At 37.9% G+C, this 23,534-nt stretch overlaps 1 protein-coding gene across 1 annotated transcript; it reads right to left on the bottom strand.

Moving 5' to 3' along the window:
- Positions 1 to 367: 367 nt before the first annotated feature.
- Positions 368 to 23,455, bottom strand: LOC135169476 (heterogeneous nuclear ribonucleoprotein L). Its single transcript, XM_064134529.1, has 9 exons — positions 22,594 to 23,455; positions 18,235 to 18,278; positions 17,333 to 17,402; positions 16,745 to 16,830; positions 16,212 to 16,308; positions 14,134 to 14,197; positions 6,747 to 6,839; positions 6,093 to 6,615; positions 368 to 5,150 (listed from the first exon to the last, which is right to left on the bottom strand). The coding sequence occupies exons 1-9, from the start codon at positions 22,654 to 22,656 to the stop codon at positions 4,739 to 4,741; spliced, it is 1,452 nt and encodes a 483-aa protein (XP_063990599.1). The 5' UTR covers positions 22,657 to 23,455; the 3' UTR covers positions 368 to 4,738.
- Positions 23,456 to 23,534: the final 79 nt, after the last annotated feature.

Here is a 23,534-nt window from a genome sequence, read left to right as displayed (position 1 = left end):
CTTGAATTTTAAGATATTCAACAAAAAATGGTCGTGAGTCAACAGGGATTTTTCTCCTTTCATCACTTTACTACTGAAATTTGAGTCAATTTTTAAAAAATGAGGATTGAAGAATTTCATAAAATCCCAATTGCAACGCAATTTACGATCAATTTAATCCTCAACTCTCTCCCAATGTATCAAAAATCATACATCACGAGCTCAACGGTTCGTTGTAATACGCACTACATTTTTATATCTCCTAATTTCATTTTCCTTAATTAATCGCACTGAATGTACAAGTAATGTTTATCAGAAAATAAGCGACAGTCTGGCGTGCAAGTTTTATTAACTTTTATGTACTTATTTTTTTTTTGTTCTTTCAGTGTTTATTTTTTCTTTCATCATGTATCTTTAGTAATTGAATATATCGATGCGCATAATGAAAAGCGGGCTCTAGTGTATATATTGGAGAGTGATTTTAATCACGAGGGCATCGTTATTTATATTTCTGTAGTCTGATATTGTTTTTTGTTCAGTTAATTGTTTTTTTTTTCTTCTATGTTGCCTTTCTATCCGCCGAATAAAGACATCCCCTCGTAAATCAAGATGCATTTAAGCCGGATTTCAGTGCACACGCAAATTGAAAAATTGTTTTTTGTTTTGTTCGAGGAAAAAAATTAGATTTATGACCACATTTTTGACACAATTTGCAGTTTGTCTCGTGAACCTGGCGGATTTTGTATCAGTTTGAAGTGTCAAAGTTTTTTTTTATCGATACGATACCAGGTGATAAATTGATTAAAAAGACTTTCGGTCTATTGGATTATTTCATAAATTGTTACAAAATATTTGTCGATTGATAAATTGATCAGTGATAAAAATTGATAGATATAAATATTGTCGAGCGAGTTGTAAGTCGAATGATTATTTATTTGTTTGTTTCATATTTTTTTTTCATCATCTTTTACTTCGAAATACTCTTGCCAAAGGTATATATCTCACAGCCGTATCCAAATAATGTTATTTCTATGTTAAGATATGACTCGAAAATTGTCAATATGCGAAAAAGGGGTTTTTCGGATATTAATTCAATATCAATAATCATTTTAAAAAGTAATGATTAGTATTTGAATGGTAAACGAAAGATAATAATGGATAAATGAAATTAAATGTGCCCGTGGATCTCGATAAATCACTCTGGGACATTCACATTATTCAAACGGTTGTGACGATACTCTCTTGATTGAATTCCCAAAACTCCTAAACACATGAATTTTTACCTACAATTACTCGATATGATAGTTTCTTCATTTAATTTACATCATCTAATTTATTATTCCTCTCTCCTTTTACGGTTAAATCACTAAGTCGACGTCAAATATTTTCTGTACCATTCCTCTTTCGTTTTAAGTATCACTCGCTACACTAGGATTTATGGGACTGTCTCGTGAAGACAATTACGAATGACAAAAGAACCCTCTGATTATTTTTCGTGATATTCGACACGAACTCAAGTCTGTGGAGGAATGAAAATTATACCGATTCAGTGGAGAGAAGGCTAAACGGGATGACTTAACTTCTGGATAACTTCTGACTGATTAATATCACTGAATTTAAAAGCGATTGCGAAACATGAATCGAGAACTTGGAATATTGCGGAGTTATAGAACGTCTTTGATGGTGGAAGGAGTGAGGGGAAGTTGATGAGGAGTTTTACTCAGGGAAATTGTCAAGTAAAAATTTATGGAAAGATTTCATCAGGATGAACTTTATAAATTAATTGAACTTGGTGGGAATTGTCTAAAATAGGGATTTTAAAATAGAAGGGATAGTTAATGATTTCTTGTAGTCGAAGATATTCTCGGGAAATTAATTCTCGAGTGAAATGAACAAGTGCTCCAAAAATAATAGACATTTCCCAAGAGCTTTTCAAAGTCGACTAATCAATTAAAAATTAATTTCAAAATTGCGAGTAATGTTTTTAATAAACATAAAATAACTAGAGTTTAGTCAAATTTCTCAATGAATACCTCACAGTATTCAAACAAAAATGAAATCCTCTATTATGAACACGTGTTTAAGTGAAGTGAATCCATCCTGTTATACTCCACCTCTGAATAATTCCATATTCAATTGAATGCACACGAATTGAAGTCAGTGAAGAGACGAAAATTATGTGCATTCAGGGGAGAAGTTGAACAGGGTGACTTAACTTGAGTAGTCTGAAGAAAAATAGACATTTCACAGTGAAATAATTGAATAAAAATTCATGTCAGCTTTAGTAGAACCACATTTTAAAAAGAAGTGAAATCATCCTGCAATGCTCTGCCACCAAATAATCCCATCGAAAAAAAAGTTAAAAGACCCCAATCCCACTGCAACCAGAAATCCAAAGTGCTGGCAAGTCCGACGAAAAGTTACAACCTCCAATAAACCGAGAATTAATCCATTTGTTAGGCTACTTAAGCACTTTCCCCATAACAATTCCATTAAATTGTAATATCGTGAGTTCGTCGTTGAAGCTGCCTATATACAATTCAGGGATAAGATGCAGGCCACATTGCATCGACTCAGTGTCTCCATTTGCTTGACTAACGATCGATTAATTCTGTCAATGACAGAACCAACTGTCTCCCAAAATCGTCAATGCAATGCAAACCGTTCACGTTTTATAATACAACCTATTACCTAGATGTATCGTTACAAATATTGCCTCAAATATAAACATTTTTTTTTCTTAGTCTATTGAATCACTCTCTCGCACTCACAATTGCTCATCGACTCGCAAGTTTGATCAATCGAACACACAATCAGTGGACAATTAATCGGGGCCCTACATCTATCGTTCACATGAGTGGCATCAAAATGACCCTCGAAGTTTTATTATCTTACATTTACGTATGGCCGAGGAGTCAAGTCTAATATTTTTTTATGATAATTTTCATGTTTTCACGATTTGTTGATGTAAAGTATGTCATGTAATTTTCAGCAGCTTGGTTCACGTTACTCAAAAATTATTCAGAGACGTAAAATGTCGAATCCATCGTTTTTTTTCACTCTCTCCCTTTCTCGTACATTTTTTTATATTTATTTTCATTTTATAAAAACATCCCTTGACCCGACAAAATATTGCCAAGGGATACTAATATATTGTATCGTCAAGGTCATTGCGTGTTTCCGGTTTATTTGTTTTTAACTTTTTTTTCTCAATATAAAATTCAATTCACTGCTCCGCGTGTCCGATAAATCGAGTACTCGTTTCATAATAAATAATTTTTTTTTAACACTGCAGCCATTTTTCACGGGGCTGAGCACCGCGTGATAAATGTTTTTATTGTTCTTAATTAATTAGCAGTCGAGATTTTGTCAGTTTAGTTTGTCAAGGGGGGATTAACACCGATTTCGCGACGAGTTACGTTATCATATGGACTGACTGATAAATTTAGCAGTGAAGCGATAAAACACTGCGAATTCACTGAGGTATTATCTCGGAATGTAAGACCCCTAGCGAAATATTTGTCATGACCTTTATTATAGTTCTTAATTCGCTCTACAAAAAATGTTCTGATAAAAATTTCGGTATCTGCCGCGGATTCCGAGATATTAATTCAAAATGACCCAATAGTCCAGATCGACTTGAATCGCGCTATCAATTCGCTGCTGAATCACTCATCAGTGGATGGGATTTTATTCGATACGTTGTCGGATTGTATCGCCCAGTATTGACACATCGTCATCAAATAATTTTTGTAAAAAACAAAATCCCAACAAAACCGCGAAAAAAAAACCAGCGCAAAGAGAAGTATTACCCGAGGGGCAATAGTTGATTCGGAATATTCGCGTTTATTTTCACGATTTCAATCAATCGATCTTGGTATGAAATATTTTCAGTAAAATGATTCCTCTGATTTCTCCATTCCCATAGAAAATAATTCCCTCTTCCCCCTTCCAACGAAAACCGCAATAGAACTCGGCAGTTGTATATTCGAATCACGTGTCACGGACGCTGAGTAAATATTAAAATATTCATTTCGCAGAGGTGTTCCGGAAAAATATAGATTAAAAAATCAGGAAACATTCGTTGTTTCAGATTCTATCGACAAAAGTTATTCGTGAGAGTGATTACCATTGATATGTATATTCAAAAAGAGTCACGATTTATCGTTTGGCAATTTCTACCTCCAGTCCGTGACCACAGAGGCCGAAAAAAAAAGAGCTTCAAGATATGAACGGGGACTCGACCCACTGGGCGCATCTCCCTACGACGATTTTGGTCCAACTCTCTCCCTCTCTCTCGCTATCATATCCATTCTTTCCCAAAAAAAAATGAAAAATAAATTGCAGAGAGGAAAGAAGAAGAAAAAAAATTTGTATCGACTACAAACTTTGTTTTACGCTTTCCGTTGCTGTTGTTTATTTATCCATAGGGCCAGAATGTGGTCAGCGGTTGTGACGATAATGGAAGTTGTGCACGTGGTAATGCCTGTGGTACGGTAAGTGGTGGTGGTGGTGGTGGTGGCGGTGGTGGATATAAACTCGGTGTTGTGATAAGAAGATGACAGGAAGGTGGTAACTGTGCTTGCATCACTGGTGATATGGCAATGGCAGTAGCACCAGCTGTCGTTGAATGTACATTCGTATCATTTAATGCCGCCTGTGTTACCGTATTCATACACAATTGATGAATATTGTAGTGTTGTTTACGCTGACGTTGATTCTTGTAGTAAATTTTTTGGCCCTGGATTACCTCGACGTTCTATTCACCATCTTGTTGCATTTTCGAAACATGACCATTGCCAGCTGAATTGTTTGATGAATTTTGTCCAGCACCACCACCAGGTGGAAAATTCGTTGGTATTGTGCGTGATGATGAAAAACATAATTTCATTATGTATGGAAACTTGCCGTTACTATTTTCAAGTGCTGTATGATTGCACTCCATAATAGCAGCAACAGCTATACCAACGCTACTGAATTCAATGAGACCTGATGATGATCTCTCAGATTTCAAAGGAAATAATTTCACTGTCGTTGGGGCCTCAATGCCACGTTCAACGAAAACACGATTTACTGTGTCCTCAGTTAAGTCTGGGGGTGTGTTGAAGAAGTGGACAATCTTCGAGGGGGGCTGTATCCTATTTTTGTTGGCCATTGCTGGATTTAGAAACCTTTGTTCCCCCATGAAACAAATAATTTTTTTTCATTGGTTTCGAGTAGTTAAAACGAGCCTGAGATTTTTGAAGATTAAAATCTTGAGTATTTTCTCAACCGAGGGGCCACTGGGGTGAAAATTTTTTTTTGGAAACTACTGATCTATTTTTGATACAAAAAATCATTTTTTGATCGGTGAACCAAGCAGGGGTTCCGGACTATCTGACGGAAGGCATGTGACTGGCATTTTTTGGATCATTAGACACTTTCATTTATCATTACAGAATAGAAATTTCGTAGTTTGAAAAATTTACAAATTTAGGTCAATTGGCTTTTAAATATTTATTTTCCACTCGCTGGGAAAACTCATGAAACCTCCCTAAAATCTAGAGCCAATGCAATGTTAATATCGCGAGAAAAACTGCCATATTTTCCATGAAACTTCAACGATCCCTTTTTTCTGAAGTTATCGTGCCTACAAAGCCGTTCACGAAAACCGGAAAAACGGTAATATCTCCAAACTGTGTACTAAAGAGTCTATATATTATCATTGACCTACATCGAGACCATCGAGACAAATACTAAAAAAAATTGAATTCACCGCGGTGGTTTTTTATACATCGAGGGAAAAAAAAATTTTTAACAAGTTGTTAAATTGCTGGAACTGCTGGACCGATCCGATTGAAATTGCGCAGCAAAGTTATGCTCAATGGGAGCCGCACTGAACCAATATTTCGAGGGTTCACCCATTTTCTCATGTTCCCCAACATTGCCGACTATTTGCATTTCAAATAGGAATTTGGAAAAAATCAAAAATAGAGAAATCGTAGAAAACCGATTTATTCGCAGTCAGAAAATTTACCGGACAAATAAGACCTGTCTAATAACTCTATATCTTTCCCCTCATCATCAATCTCCATTATCCTCCCCCTAATTCCCCAAATTAAAGCTCTACTCACCTATTATTTTTGCTTCCCGTAAAGTCTTTGAAGCTCGCCGTCTTATCAGGGAGAATATACGGATTTGTTACGTCAGCGAGAAATGCCTGTTTAGAGAAGCCCAACTGTAGTTTGCCCTCGGTACCAATCGTCACGTTATTCAAATTCTGCAAGCACCTCTCCACCGCTATACTATCCCCCATTTGTATCATAGCACATCCCTCCTTCGTCTTAAGAAACTTCACCTTCGTGACATTGCCATACAGACAAAAAAGATTGAATAGTTTATCACTATTGACTTTATCCGGTTGCAATCCATAAACCATCATGACAGATCCCTGTGCACTTGTCGGTGGTGTTTGTCCAAGACTCGGTACATACCCAGGCCTAGCTGGTGTAGGATGAAGTGGTTCACGACCAGCGAAATCACTCTTGATACCGTACCTCTCGACATACGGTTCAGCGTACGTCGTTGGACCATTGAAACTCTCCTCATAACGATCATGTCCAGCACCAGGTGGAAATGTCACTTGTGGTGTTGAGCCTATTTTTCCCGAGGGGAAAATGAGAAGAAAAAATTTCTTTAAAACATCCCACCGGTGTATTAACCCAACGCTAATGGAATACAGTTCTATTTTAGTTGGTTAAATTATGTAAAATCCGGAAGAGGATTACCATATGGCTGTGGTGCTGCACCGTATCTCGGCTCAGCAAGAAGTGGTGCCGGCCTACCATTGCCACTCGACTCATTTTTGTGCCCACTTGAACCTAAAAACATACAATATACGAATTTCGTTGAGAACATTAGCATGAATATTTCAACATCTCCAGCATCTCCATTGTTCCATCCTCCTGCATCATCATCATTTCTCTGTTCCCCTGGATGCCCTACCACCCACCCCAGGGATATCTCTCGGTTATTCCATTGCCCTCTGGATGCATTTCCACCACTACTGACAAAGCAAGTAGCAAGTGTAGCAACCGCACCTACAGCCCACCGGATCGATCCGCACTCCTATTCACTGCACTTGAATTCTAAACGCCCGTCGGTTCACTCTCCATCTTCCACCTAGCGTGCTCCTCCGTGATAAAACACTATTTGTTCAAAGCCCATTTATTTCCACTCCTCTTTTTTTTTTTCAGCCTTAACATTATCTAGTTACTGACTACTGGCTTCTTCCTTTTCTCCGTTCTCATCTGGCCTCTTTTTTATTCCTGAAAACTTTTTTTCAAATATCCCTCTCTCTCTTTCTTTTTTTCTCCTCTCTTTTTGGCAAAAAAGCAAGCGCATTTACTTACCGTTGGTGCTGTTGGACAATTATCCTTGGACAATAATGAACGAACAAATTTGTCTCTCGCCCCTTCTCTGTAGCACATCTGTCCAACATTGGAGAGTACGCAGGAGTACAGGGGTAAGGAGAGCAGCATTAGTCGTAGACCTGCCTAAGCCTCACTCACCGGCCCTGACTTGTCCCCACATGTCAATCCATCATCGCCTCAAGTCAACAATGTGATGGCCGCATCTGCACACAGACAAACATTCCAACATAACATCACTGCCTTCCTGCAATTCTTCCCTCATTCGAATCATCCCTGCATTCCGTGCAAGTATTAATCCATGGGTACTTTGGGAATATTGAATTTTTAATTAATTATCAATTTGTTCTTCGTTTAATCCAATGGCTAATGTACTGAACTTAGTGAATCAATTTTGTCATTTTTCGGTTATCGGGAGTGTCTCGGGAGCGAGTGGCTGTTCGAGACAGTGTCTGGGGAATTTTTTTTGTCGAGAGTGGAATTCAGTGGCGAAGGGCCTGAGGAGAGCGACTCAAGGCCACCAGTTCCTCAAATTTTTAAAGGAAATTTCCTGCGAAAGCAGAATATTTCGTAAAAAATTTGGAAAATCCTGTGAGTCAACAATTTTTATAAATTGTACTTTCGCTCGCAGTTTTTATTCTTTATTTACAAAACTACTTTATTAACTCAACAGTGCAAATCAAGTTGGTAAAGTAGTGTTGCAGATAAAAATGAAAAATGACAAGAGAAAGAATAATTTTGAAAATTGGTGCAGCCACAGAGGGTCCGTTTCCCCTTCAGGCTCGGCCCTTGGCTGGTTTTTCGATGAATATCTCTGAATCTAAGGGAGATATCAAAATTTTCGTAGATATCTTTTTTGTAGCCCCAGTTGTGGTCTTCAAAAAAGGTCCTGACAAAAATTTTCCCATCTCCTTATATCCCGAGGTATTCAGTAAAATCCAGCCAGTGGCCAAAGCCAACTTGAACCGTTTTACCACTTCCCACTGAATTTACGACAAAAAATTTATCGAGATTACTCGATTCACGGAGAAAATTCCATTTCAAAATTACCCATAAATTCCAGTAATCGGGTGGCGCATAAGTTTTTCGGGAATTTTTTATTAAAAATTCCTGCAAGACCATTTGGCAACAGCGCGATTAACATTTAATGATAAACTTCAATAGAATTTCCTCTCCGTGTATTTAAAAATATTGAAAAAATTGATTCGTTACATGTCACTGAATTAAAGTGAGAATTAGCATATTGACTTGGATAATTCTTGGAAATAATTATCATCTCTTGTGTTTTACATATCTTTAATTGAAAAAACGTGTGAATGAACGGGATGTTAATGAATTCAATTGAATTAATAGATTTATCAAAAACTTTGGTCTCTAACATTTTAATCCAAAATAGATAAAAAATTGACAAATTCCTCTTGTTAAATTTGTTAAAGTCATATTAATGACGGGGCGATAGCAGTGGTCGATAGGTTGATTGATCGAATGTTTGTCTGTGAGTGCATCATTGGTAGCCTTTAACAATGGACAACAGTATATTTAATTGTCGGGAAATAGTTATAACGTCTACAATCCTCTTTTCTGTTGTTGTTTTTTTTTTTTCAAAATCCTGATAAATTCCGATTATCACGTTTATTTATACTGCGTGTGTGTAATAATGAAGGATTACTTTCTCCGGCGAGGAAAAGAAAAATAAACAATCATTATTTTTTTGTTCAATTTTTCATTATCACTAATGGTGCGGCAAATAATGATTGATCTATCATTTTGTCTATTGTCTGACAGTCGATGCTGGTGAATGGAGGGTCCGGCAGATCTACTCTCGTTGTCGTTATGTGTAAATAGTGATAATTCATGTGAATTAATGTGCATTTCCCAGAGTTAAATTAACATTATAAACTTTCCCACTGTCCATTTATTTATTATTATCCGTGAGACATATTTTTATTCAATTTTCTCTCTTTAACTTTCACGTTTCGTTGATGTTTTTAACGTCATCTCCATGATTCTTCTCATTTCTCTTTAACTATCTTCCCGTAATGAATATTTTTTTCTTTATTTTACTATTTTTGTAGCCAACGGCTGGCGTGTTATTCACGCCTCGGTCGACTCCTCATCGAGCAGCTACAGACAATCCTTGAAAGCTGTGTCTCACTAAGTTAACTACAGAGTCATTGACAGGGGAGATGAGTAATGAAGACTCTTCCTCGAATGAGAAAGACAAAAAAAATAATTATTCAAGACTCGTGTGCCTGGGGGTTCTGGTTGTGTCCTAATGTTTCCCTTTAACACGCGCCATAATCGGTTTATATAAAAAAAAAAAAGGTATCGAGGCTGATATATTTTTTTTTCTTCCTGGGTTAGAGGCAGCTGGCGTTGTGTTGTGTGTCATCCTCTTGGTTATGTAGATTATCGTGTCTCATGAATGTCGTTGACATTATTATTTTTATACTGAACATTGTGCATCACCATTACCTACATATGTGTTATCATATTGTCCATTATGGGGTGCATATGCTCTAATGTGCTGATATTGTTATTGATGTCTGAAAGCTAAATGCATTTAGCAAACGTCAAAATTCCAATAAATTTTATATTAAATATCATCTACACATTAATTCATGCGACATTGAGATGACTAAGATATTAAATATAACATTTATTTGAATGAAGTCTCTCGGTGAATTGGCACATGGGGATGGGAGGTGGAAAGGGGAGTAAGTTTAGAAGTTGTGGAGGGAAGTGAAGTGTTGGATAAATCGTGGGGACATACCAGTCGCCAAGAATCACTTCACCGAGTGTGTGCATCGACCAAGAAATGACGAGGAAAATGTGGATAGAGTGGTTTGTTGCCCTGAAAACCGGGAATCTTATTCCAATTCACTTAGTATTCCCTCTGTCGTGTCGATCATGCCACGCATTCTCTTTTTCTCCACATCGGAAATGCCTTTCAGTGTATCAAACGGATTTTTATCAGGTTGGGTGGAGTGAAAGAGGGAGGGAACAAGTTCGATTTGATCGTAAAAAAAGAAGGCGAGGCTGGGGATTTTGGGATGACACCGAGGGAATAGTTCATCCCCGGGGGGTTGGAAATAGACGAGATGGAAGGAGGGAGAATGGCAAGCTAAAAGTGATACTAGAATAGCGAGCATTACTCTTTCGATGCAAATTTAACGTATCGAGGATTATTGAGTACCAAAAGATGTCTAATTTGTTGAGGCTCAAGTGATTGAGAATGTCATGGAGATTTTTGACAATCTTTGGTCAAAATATTTTTACAATCATTTTCTTTCATTCATTAAATATGAGAAATAATTTTGAGTCTATTTTTGGAGAGAAACGAATGAAATAATTATTAAATTTCAATTTTTTAATTAATATTCTGTAATACGTAGGGAATATTTCACGTTATCAGTGATGGGAAATCGATTTCCGAAAATTTTGATGGATGTGAAAAAGAAATCTCACGCGTCACATAATTATTCCTGAGAGAGTAAATATTTTCAGAAATTTCCCGACGTATTGTCGCTCTAAAATAAAAAATTTTCGAGCGTTCAACAATTTTTACGAAGCTGATGATTTATTTCCGCGTTCCGTGTCGTATAATTTCTCAATCGTCGGGGAAAAATTACGGAACGACTTGTCCCCACAGCGGTGAGTCACCAGACAGATGTTCAATTTTTCCGGAACAAATCGTAGAATTTACGAGCGAATGACGTTTAAAAAAAGTTTTTTTTTTACATTTTTGTTGAATTTTCGGGTTCTGGAATTGACCTTGATACAAACTAGACACCAATAAAACAGAATACAAATAGGCTCGTTCCACCACGTCATCGGGACGAATAACTATTGATACTTTGAATAAATAACGAACCTCATCAACGAACTCTAATGGGGTCCTCCATATAAGTAGTAATTCCCTTCATCAAGGGACCAGAAAATAGGGGTAACTTAATGGGATGATCAAACGAATGATGACCAACTGAAGTTTTCAAATGTTTGACAAACAATTATGTTTTTATTCAAACAGAATTAAATAAATTCTGAAACAGTACGACGACCGAATCGATTCAATTACTGCTCAAATTTTCTAGTCATATCCCTCGATCTAATAAATAAATAAATTGTTATCTAACTCTTCTCGATGCTCAGGACATTTTATCCAGTGACCGAAAGGAAGGGCTTTCGGTGGGTTGATGTCTCTTTCTGAATGTTCAACAAAAAATTGCAGTTTTTTTTAAGAAGGCATTTAAATTATTAGTGGAGTAGCTGAGAGAAGCGGTGACACTTTGACAGGCGAAGTGAAATGTGTGGAGAGATCACTTGTCAAACAGAATTTTTCTGGAAAAAAATGAGGGGGTGAGGTCGCTATGTTTATTAGATTCCAAGATATCTCGCAAAAAATGAAGATGAAAAGTAAAGGGGATATTTCGTTTGAAAAAAAATTGAAAAATGAATGGAACTGAGTAATCATTCTAGACGTTAAGACTCATCAACAGGGTCTCATGAGCTTATTAGTATAAGTAATTAATCTTCGCATAGGAAGGCGACAATTAAAAGCGGAAATTCAATAGGTGAATGGAAAAAAAAATTCTTTTTTCAATTTTGTTGTAGAATGTTCCACAAAAAATTGAGTTTTTCCCGAAGAAATGCATCAAATTAGTGGGTGAAGTGGCAAGATGATTGAAGATGCAGTCCCTAGTTAAATGTTCAAGTAATACTTTGACAGATGAAGTTATATTCTTGGAACTTCCTCATTCCCATCTGATTTTTCTGTAACAAAAAATCCCTCGGGAAATTTCCCTGTCTTTATTATATTTTGAAATACCTCGTAAAAAATGGAGATCGAATTGATGAGAAGAGAACGTCAATTTTTCAGAATTTCTAACAAAAAGAAATGAGTTTTTCTTTTCAAGAAAAGCATCAAATTAAAAGTGAAGTGGCAAGATGATTGAAGACGCAGTACCTAATTAAATGTTGAAGTAATGCTTCGACAGGCGAAGTTATATTCTTGGAACTCCCTCCCTTCGCTTGATTTTTTTTCCAGGGGAAAGTCCTCAGAGGCCACTTGTCATCGTTATTACATTCCAAAACATATTTCCCAAAAAATGAAGACGAAGGCAATGGAATTACCTCGCTGCACATTTCATCGAGCCAAATGACTATCGGCAATGTCAATAAACAATGAGTGTCATTCAGAATCTCTCAGGGCATTATATGAGTTACAGTGGGTTTGGTCCCCCAGAGAATTGGAAAAATGAAGCACATGGGGCAATTTTTCGTGATGACCGAGAAAAAAATGGAATCGCTCCGAATGAGAGGAATATTTTGACTCAACTGTCACACAATCCCCCGAGGAAGAGCCCGTCAATCACGCCTTCTTTATTTATTTTCTCGATAGTCCATTCGGATTATACCGAACCAGAATTGTCACTGAAAAACGTCGTCCGTCATTTCTACCCGATGATAAAAAATCAAAGTTTTCCTGAAGACATAAAATACTCCACATTTTTAATGGGCAATTATTCTCCTCGAATGTAACACTGAAGTGGTAAACCGCAATACTCTGTATTCAACATCTTGGTAAATATTCAATTATCTTGCTGACGAGTGACTCGGAGTGAAAATGCCAAGACTGATATTTTTTTTCGTCACTTGCCTCCCCGAAAATTGCGTGCTGCCAAGATAAATTCACAACAAAACTGTCGAAGTTGACGCATTACGTTTCAGGTCGAGAATAGAATCCATTCGGATTAAAAGACTTCACTTGTGAATTACGGGTGACGTGTTATCTGATGTACTAAATCTTAATTGAAACGACTGAGGGAATTTCCAGCGATAAAATTGAAAATTTTTTTCAAACATTTCGCTTTGTGGGATAATAAACGAGAGTCTCTTTGACGGACTAACGATAAAAACGTGCAGTCGAGGTAGGTGATGAAGGGGAAATGGAATTTTCGAATTTTTTAGGGGTTCCGGAGTAGTTTTGGTGTCAAGAGGTGGAGAAGTAATTTAATTATGCTTAATTGAAAGGACAGAATATTTCCGGAGGAGGAAAAGTCGAAAATATTTTTCTGGCTCGTCTCAAAGCCGAATTTACCGGACGTTGGGAAATGTAAAGATTTTTTTTAATATTTACGAAATTATTCGAAAACTTTTGACAGAGTTATACTAAAAATTATCTCATGGACGCGCCAATTCTTGAATATTACACAATTATGCATATGTGTGTCGCAATTCTCCTGTGACGATGAATAATTACTTTATATCGAACCCAGTGCGGTAAAATTTAATTTTCGTCCGTTGCCATCGACGTAAAAAAATCTCTTCACAGGGAATTTTTTCACGTACAACGAAAAATATTCAGTAAAATCTACACAACTCAATTCCCTCACGAAACTTGAAGTGATGGTTTAAAATTTTGATAAAGGTTTTATACATTTTTAACGAAAATTATTCTCGCGAAGAGATTTCACTCCGGATTAACAATAAAAATACCTAATATTTACTCTATACCTTTTCCCATATATTTCTACACATTTCCCTCCGTGTCACGATAATTTTCATTAAATTTTTCTTCTCATAAAATTTTGAGAAAAACAAAAGAAAATTTAATGAACGAAAAATTCCAGAAAATACCCCGGAGGTAACTGTTGGTCTCCCGTATCCCACGATGCACATCTACCCCATGACATCCTCAATAAAAATATATACAATAATAAAGATAATAAATCATGAAACTCACCCAAACTTGGTGTTGTATAGTCCCAACTCTCTGCATCATTCTTGTAAACATTAAGCTTAGTCGGCTGCAACAAAATATTCGAATCATCATAATCCATCCAAAATACAGGATAAATCATGTTTTATAGCGGCATGAATTCACGCCATACAATAAATGTCATCCACATATATTCATAAAATTGTCAACGCGGGGGAATCATGAAACAGAGATGGAGAATTACAGTCAACGATAAAATAGTATAAACCCGTTGGATGTGTGATATAAAGGGAGATGTGAGTGGCGGACAAATTGTCATATGACGCTCATGTGGTTTACGAAACGTGTGGGATGGATGTTCGGTGGTGGATAAATTAAGGAATATTTGTCGTTCAAAAATGCCCACCCCTTGCCCCCCCCCCCTTCCCCCCGGGGGGACATCACTCTAAAATCATCTACATCGCATTATGAGTGGAATAAAACGAGTGGAAGGCCCAGAAGTCACTTGTCACATCAATGTCCGATGGCTGAAATATTTGTGCAACTACAGCTACATCCGTTCTACATCTACAGTGATTTTGGTTCGTATATAGTGGTGCACTAAATGTTATTATGTTGTGGGAGAAAACTCATATTTTAAGAAATTTCAAACCCACGAAAATATGAGCCGTAACAAAATTACATAAATTACAACGAGGGCTATTTATTTGACAATTTGAATATTGATTACTGCACTAACAACCACGAAACAAATAACAAAGTTACGTTCCCATTTTATTAATTTATTATTTATTTACTCATTATTCTTTATTTTAATGATATGATTTATTCAAACTGTTCGGATGAAACGTCGGAATTTGGTTGATTTGAGCATTTGGTTGATTGTCAAATTGTTTTTTACCAGTTGAATGGGAGAATCGAATTGAAACATTGAGAATTTAGACAATTGGGCTATTGTGAAATACCGAATACCGTAGAATCGAATGTGCGTCTGTCACATCAATATCAGTTCCTTGAAATGCTTGTTAACCTACAGCTCCATCCGCTCCACATTTATACCGATCGTTTTGCCAAATATATCGCTGTATCACATGGCATTGTGTTGTTTGAGTAAGCTCATATTTTCATAAATGAATAGACCTAAAAATATTTCCATCGCCACAGCGATTATCCATAAACCACAACGACTACTATTTCACTCCCCTACCAGATCATTTATTACTCCAGTAATAGAAGATTCCGTTTTAAAATAATATTTTTTCCAGTGATTTTATTTTATTTATCGACTAAACGTGGAATCAATGCAGTAGTTACATAACTTAAGGCCCGACGTTTACAGTTCCATCAACTTGACATCTTTGAAAAATTTGTGAAACTGAAGCTCCATTCGTTCCCGATCAGCAGCGATAATTTTCCCAAACATATCGTTATATCATGATATATTACATAATATCAGTAATCTCATATTTTCATCAATGTCGAACATCCAAAAATATGAACTCATCCAACAACAATAGCCCATAAACCACGAGTACTATTTCATCCCGCTGTTGGTTCATTTACGACTCAACTAATAACCGCGATACATCACGAATGTTGTTATTAGTCATGTTAAATGTTCAGAATTACGACAGACGTTTTAATCTTATCAAACGGTATGTGCAATCCAAAGAGAGGTAACAACTGTGGTAACCATCCCCCCCCCTCTCTCTCTACCCCATTTGCATTGAGTCCCTCGACTCACATGCAAAAGAAAATCCCTCAAGTGGCGATGGAATCATCCAAAAACCTATTTTTGGCAGTGGCACTCGGCAACGAGATTTTGGCCTCGCCAAAACCACTAAATCGCCGGTTGCGTTAGATGCCAAGCCGAGAAAGAGCATTAAACGTAGAGTATTAATTCAAACGGTTGGCGTACGCTGAAAGACGAGTGAGCACCAGTTTTACCTCTTCCACAGCACACTCGATCGATAATTCTCGACCTGCGTGTCTCTATCTCTATTTCTATTTGAACTATTTAAAAATATTTTAATACCATGGGATAACGTATTAATGAGATTACTCGTGGTACGTTATTTGAGAATTTTCAGCTTTGTGCTTACCTTGGCAAAGTCAATTTTTAATGTACAACAGCCGGAGTATATGTCAGCACCGTGGAGTGTCTCTTTGGCCCGTGTCGCTGACTCAACCGAGTCAAACGTGATTACCCACAAATTGTATCGTTAAGGATCATAAATATTGACATGCACATTTGTCAGTGGACAATGGTGATTCATGATTCATAAAATTAGGGAATGAGACGAGTTCATTCCTATATTCGAGTTTGATGAGAGAAGTTTCAATAAAATTATCCTTATTGGGTCAAACTGATAGTGGAGCAAATGAAAAATTGAGTTAATACATTCAATAAAATGATAGAATCATCGTACACGATAAAATCATCACGAAAATATAGGAAAGGTGTGGTCATGAATGAATCGAAAATAAAAACTCAGATTCGCAAGAAAAAATCAAAATAAAATTGGAAACTTTTTCTCTTCATTCAACCGAACAATTTCCCCCAAAAATATTGATTCATCTCACATCAATGACTCCATCATGAACTACATATTTTTTTAATTTATGAAAAGGATATTCGACCATGGCTTGCACTCCATTCTTCTTGAATATTACTATGCGCTGTACCTGGCCACATGGTGCACTGATTGCATGCAGCACTTCCTGCAAAGTGAAATGACAATTAGCATACATGAATACATAATTCATTACTGTTATTCCCCATTTCCCCACCGCATTAATTTTTCTACACTCGCACCGTAAAGCCCCTCAGATGCACCTCAAAAAAGTGAATAAAAAAAAAAAACCTAAAAATCGTTTAATCTATTTCGAGAGATTGAACATTCTCGATTTGCTCTATCTCATTCCTGGCGCGTCGCTTGACCTCGCTCAACTCGTTCTCAATCTCGCTGTGACGACGTCTCCTTTTGTCTTAGCAATAAACTATGTCACGCATCAACGTCAATGGAGTATTTACGGTATTTAAACACCATAAAAATTATACAGACAGCAGGAATTTAATTACTCAAATTTCAAATGTACCACGATTAAATGGTAAATTTGATATATGAAGTGCTTTGAGATATATCCCTGTCAAAACAAACACTCGAGATTGTCGTATCACAATTTATATCGAGAATAAGAAATTTTCATCATTCACACTTACAACTGTGATGGGGTAGACTGGATTTATGATTGTGAACAGGAGTACGTGATTTGGCTTGTTAGTGTCTTCCCTGAAATTCATAAGAATTCATTATTAGTTTTGTATTCTCCATGTGTGAAGTGGTAAAACGTAGCAGAAAGTATGCGATTCAATTCGATTTATTTTCCTCACTATTGCATATATTTTTTTTTTATTTTTACATCTCCATGAACTCACGTGCGAAAGAATTGCGAGGAAAAAACCGACGCTTTCTCGAAGAAATCTATTGATTTTCTATTGGAAGTCTCAACAACTTACAGCAATGTGGTAAAATAGTTCAAGTCCATTCTGGGTGTCAGTCGCTTTCCAAGGAATACCTCGGAATCGAAGGGAAATTCCGGAATTTTTGTCTCAATATTTTTTGCAGACGTCAACTTGCTTTCCAAAAAAGATAATAACAAAAATTTTATTTGCCTTAAATTTTAAGATGTTCCTCGAAAAAAGTTAAACAGTGCATCCTGACTTCACGTAATTTGTTGACTATAACAAGAATATAATTTAAAGTGTGCATATAAAAAATTTTGGAATGTCAAGTTGAGTGTCAAACGTTCGTTGTCCGGAATTCCTCAGTCGTAATAAGATCGCTTTACAGTGTTCCCTACAATCGCAGAAGAAATCCGAGAGGAGTGAAGTAAAAAGACCTCCGAAATTGAAAATGACTCAAGACCGTTCGAATAAAATTTCCAATCTCTTGTCTCATCCTCAAGAATGTTTTTAATTTACAAAATCACGTATAATTTGGAAAGCTGATTACCCCATGAGGGAACGTCCCCTAATCACAAAAAAATTGAACCCTCACATTACTACGTTTTACAACTTCACCTCATACTCGAAAAGTTCTAATTATCTTCAACTCCACACACCTTTTGCGTCTAGGCTCGTCTCCATACCCACTGTACTCGTGATTCTGAAATTCAAAAAACATAAAATTAGTCGAAACAAAGGCATTGCACGGACCATAAGGAAATGTCGTTGCAGAAATTTACGATTGAATAGAAATGAGGAAGAATTTCCAGATAAAACGCAACTTCGTGTCCTGAATAAACTATTCTCAACATAAATAAACAATACCCAACAAGCCCGAACAAACTTTCTCGGTAAAAAAAACTTTTCATAAGAATAACAATCCGACCATACGACCGAGAATAATGGAACAAAAAAAAACCAGTCAGATAACGTAATGAAGAAGCTGTAATAACAACCGAGGAAAATGTGGAAGTGGATAGGAAGCAACAGGAAAGTCAAAGGCTGTTGTAAGTGGGTGTTTTCAAAAGACGTCCGGGGGTCGGTGGGTGGAGGGTTGAATGGGGAGGGGATCATGGAAGCAAAAAGGGTTGTCTAGCCGTTGCCACTGGTGGCAACTGGCGTGTTGCCAAGCACGCGCCAATAAAGAGATTAGCAACGAAAACAATGTTTACGTTTTATTGCCCCGACACGATAAACGGAAAAGCATTTACTAGTCAACGGTTAAGTTTGTTCGCAAGTTGTCTTTTATTTGTGGGAAAAAGGAGATTCAAAAGCCCCAACCCAATGTACACATTTCCATTGACGTTAAAACCTGGAGATGGATTTTACCACCGCAACTGAGTGTCAACATTAAACATCCAAACTGACCGTTATTTTTTCCATTTCATTGACTTATGACCATCATGTGATGCAAAATACTCTATTGTTAAATGTCATTAGAAAAAATGTCGGGTGTTTACGTCTAGAGGAAAGTCGTCAATTAATTTGTAAAATGACAGTCACTTAAATTCTACAATTTATGACGCCATTCAGCATCAACGAAAAATAAATATTTTGTTATGATAAACTGTATCGGTGCAGATGAAAAATGACCAGGATTCTCGGTTTGTTTATTTTGGAGATTACGGGAGAGAATTTTTTTTTTTCTCGTCAATGACCGTCGTATGACACAGTTACGTCTCCAGTCTATATGCCAGGAGTTAAATCGAGTGAACTAAACCATGATATGACCTACGACTTTCCCCTGAATTATCACATTACTCCATTTTCAGAGGCCCTTTGTATTGACTGTATCAACAGATATGGTAAGACGCGTGCAGATCATGACTGATAATTTGTGGAGTACAATGACATTTTTCAATGGAATGTTTCTCGACAAACACAAAATACATCTGACACGTATTGTTCCGGGGAGAACAGTGTTGCAGAGCGATACGATTGGCTTCGTATACCCTATCAAGTAGCAAAGTCCAAACTGTAATGGAGAACAATAATGTTCTGGGGGATTTTATCTGAAAGTTCTCGCATTTCGTATGCGTTCATAAATGTTAATGGAGTCTGGAGAGGGAGAGACGTAAAAATGGTAAATATATGCAGATCCTGAGTGAAGGGAATCCTGAGATTTCCAAAGTTTTTGTTATAGTTGTAAAAATGAGAGTGTCAATCTGTAAATTCTCACAATCTTATTTGCGTCTCCGAGATTTTCATGACACATATGTTGCTCGACTTTCTACGTCTTATCGCTTAAAAAATCTCAACATTCCGACGACATTTTTTTCAGCATTTTGCAGTTGTCAATTTGTTTTCTTTCGTTATTTTTAAATCGTCGAATGTCGTTGGCCTCCGGCCTAAAAATGACTGTCAATTCCACAAATTTCGTTAAACTTCAAGTCATTTTTATCAGATCATAAATTTAACGATTTTTTTTTATAAAAAATAAAACCGAATTTTTTCTTCATTTTCCCCACCTTTCCAACAAAAACATACTATTAATTCCATTATTTTCCACAAAACCTATAATTTCACTTTCTACATTTTACCCCTAAAACCAATGCCAGCAATCACCAGTAATTTCTCTCTCATTTAACGGTTTCCAATTTTCCCCCATTTCATTACTCCAAAGTAAACGTTTTTATTAATGTCGTTGGCCGCAAGACAAAGATCCCTATCCACCGGTAAGAATACCCGATTACAAGGAAGCGGAAGGCCACATTAATTGCGGAAGTGCAATGATGCGCGTGCGCCACACATTTAATTCCTAACAACCTGTATCTTCTATCCCTCCTGGCAAATAGCCCGAGAAATCCCTGCGGCGCATGTGCCCTCTCCCACAGCCATGGGCACGTTAAACGATATATTTTCGGTTGGACTTGGGTGGCTGACACATCCACCCAAATTTTGTAATTGCAATCTCCGGAATTCACTGACTCAACATTATTCATCACATCGGTGGAATGAAGGGACGAGATGAATAATAAAACCATAAGTTGAACGACTATGATAAATTCATGACTTAGCTGAGGGAAAATTACTCAGCGAGTTGATTATTTTTACACCGCGGGTAAAGGGGCAAAGAGACTGAGAAGGGGATGGAATGAGGGTAATGAAAGCGAAACGAGAAGATAATGGAGAAGGAATGAGCTTGGTCTATTGATAGCCCATAAGGTGATGGATCCACTTTGGGTCATTTGGGTGAGTCTTGACAACTGGGTTGAGACTTGAAATTCAAGAAGAAGTTGGTGAAAATTAGTGGAATAAATTCATTCCCTCAATCATCATAATTTACAAATTATGGATTGCATTATCATCCCCCGGCTATTCAATTCAAGGGTAGAGGTGCAAGGCCGCTCTTTGGAATCGATCGATCTCTCCACGTTGAATAAAAACCCGAAGAAATAAGCGAAACGTTGGAATACCGAGGGCTGAAAAAACCAAGCAATATGAGCACAAGTGACACTTGACATATTCCAACTAATTTTCGGTGAATTTTCATTCAAGATTAACGATTAAATTAAGAGGAGATTAATTTCATCTGGTACTTGAAACAAAATTAAATTTAGATGTTTCATCGTTTATACAACTACGCGCATGCATTGTATCATCCTACGGCCAATTAAATTATTTATAAATATCTAAATATATCCGTAATGCATTACGCATTCCTGTAATTTATATTGCAACGCCATTTACCCGACAAATGCTGTTTTTTTTCGACTGAATAACTCAACGAACAACTGCTCAGCATTTTAGCAGGACATCTCCCTCGATGAGAAATAAACACTGAAGCCAATTGACATGAGGTGAAACGACCAGATTTAAAAAATCCCTCGCGAGGTGGTAAAATGAGATAAATCGCCCCATATCTCCGAATCTACACCAGATACCGTAATTTTCATCATAACATCTTTTGCAGTACTCGATCCGCTCCACAAAAAATGTCATAACAAAAATTACCCCATCTCCCCCCGTTCTCCAGATATTCACCAAAATCTCTCCAGCACTCAAAAGCGACTCATCTCGTTTTACCACCGGCCCATTCTACCCCGTCTTCATAGAGTGCCATCCTAAGACCGTAACGGCCGGCTTCGCGAAATAATCAATATACCTCCATGACAAGAGCAACGGTGGGGCAGCGGCTGCCACGCAGGGATAACAGGTTGTCGATAATTTTCTCTCTTCCCTTTACATCGGAAAAAAAAAATCGATAGTCCCATCGAATTTACGCCCCCGTAATTCTAAAATCACCGTGAAGAAGCTCGTGGGGGAGGAGGAAGGGATGTCTGTCTGCTCCCGCAAACGATGAGTGGTCCCGTTGTATTAAATCAGAGATGAGTGCGAATGCAAGACGCCGTGATCTCGTAAACGGCTTTCGAGTACCGTTGAGTTGATGTTTTCACGGGGGCAGACTGTCTGGCGACGATTTACCCACAAATCATGTAAATCAGAGCACTGTACTGGACTGAAACGTTCAATGTTACTAATGAGCAAACGAGTAAGAACTTTTTTCCAAGGACATTCAGTGACGAATTAATATCCAACCGATAATACTCCACGATTTGTTATCAGTCCTCTCAGGATGCACCCCAGGCCCCCATGACCATTAACTAACCAAAGGGGGCGCCAAAGAAATGGCGACGCACGATAAAACCCACCGATTGTTGGTTATACCCCTGGAATTCCTACCAAAACACAAGAACCCATTCCACACACCCCCCCGGCGAACCGCACAACCCCTGGCTATTATTCCCGAAAAAATTCCCTTCCCCAAAAAAAAAAACACACTCACTTAATTAACCACGAGAGCAACGATAACCAGTGATTGATGAGGAAAAATGTCGGAAGTGTGAATTAATGAATGAGGGGAGTGTTGAATGACAAGGAGGCATTAATAACCCCCCGGGGATATCACTGGTACCGACGAATTGTTTATTGTCACGAGTGTCTCGTTAATTCTCATTGAATAAATAATTACTCACTCGATGTCCAGCCTCCTCGAGTCGTTGCCTCTTGGAATGAGGCCCGTCGCCGTTGAACGCCATCCTAGAGTTTATCTCTTCACTCTCTCCGTAACAACAATAATTCGACGAGCTATGCTGCAGTGACAATAGCCACGGGGTTGACCAGCTTCGTAGCACTTCAATATTTATGGTTAATCACAGGAGCAACAGTGAGACACGCCAGTTTATCAGCGGTGTCCCGGTGTGACAGAGTAACAGGGGAATTCTACGGTGATTCCGACCGTCTACCCACCGGCTTTGTTTTTAACGTTGATTTCAGTCCCCCGAGTGGACACGGAGCTGCCGAAGCTGCTCCGTTTTACCGTTTTTTTATTGTTTGATATTTATTTTGACCGTTGGATTGTCCTCACCGAGCCACTTCTACACACTGACTGTTCAGTCCGACGCTGACAGGTCGCCCACTGCACGTCCTTCCGGGGGAGGGGGGATTTAGAAGAGAAAAAAAATCTTTTTGATATTTTATTTGGTGGGGCCGGGAGAGGGGAGGGAGATAAAAACCAAGTTTAACCGACTGTGTGTTCCTCCTGACTCCTCGCAGTCCCCTCTCACACAAACGAATGGCCACTGTGACGACGAGTTGAATCGGCGAAAACGTCGAATCGTGCGATGGCTTCGGGGAGGGGTGCTGAGAGGGGGTTGTGGCGATGTGTAGGTGTGTGTCTGGAAGGGGCCGGGAGGAGGAGGGGTGGTATGTGCGTTGTGAATTGGCGGTTGATGGGGTGGGCGAGGGGAACGAGTGAGCCGAGTGAACGACGTGTGTGCAACGAACAACGGAACGGCACCAGCGTCGCGACGAACGCAACGTGACGGGGGTGAATGCTTGTGATAACTGGGGACGACGAGGTGGGGTGGGGTGGGACGAGGGAACGGTGGAATGCGAATGTTTGACTGGGATTGGT

Source organism: Diachasmimorpha longicaudata, chromosome 15 (assembly GCF_034640455.1).
Source record: "Diachasmimorpha longicaudata isolate KC_UGA_2023 chromosome 15, iyDiaLong2, whole genome shotgun sequence".
In the NCBI taxonomy this organism is placed as follows: Eukaryota; Metazoa; Arthropoda; class Insecta; order Hymenoptera; family Braconidae; genus Diachasmimorpha; species Diachasmimorpha longicaudata.
Note: the sequence above shows the minus strand (reverse complement) of the source record. Positions and strands in the feature narration are given on the sequence as shown.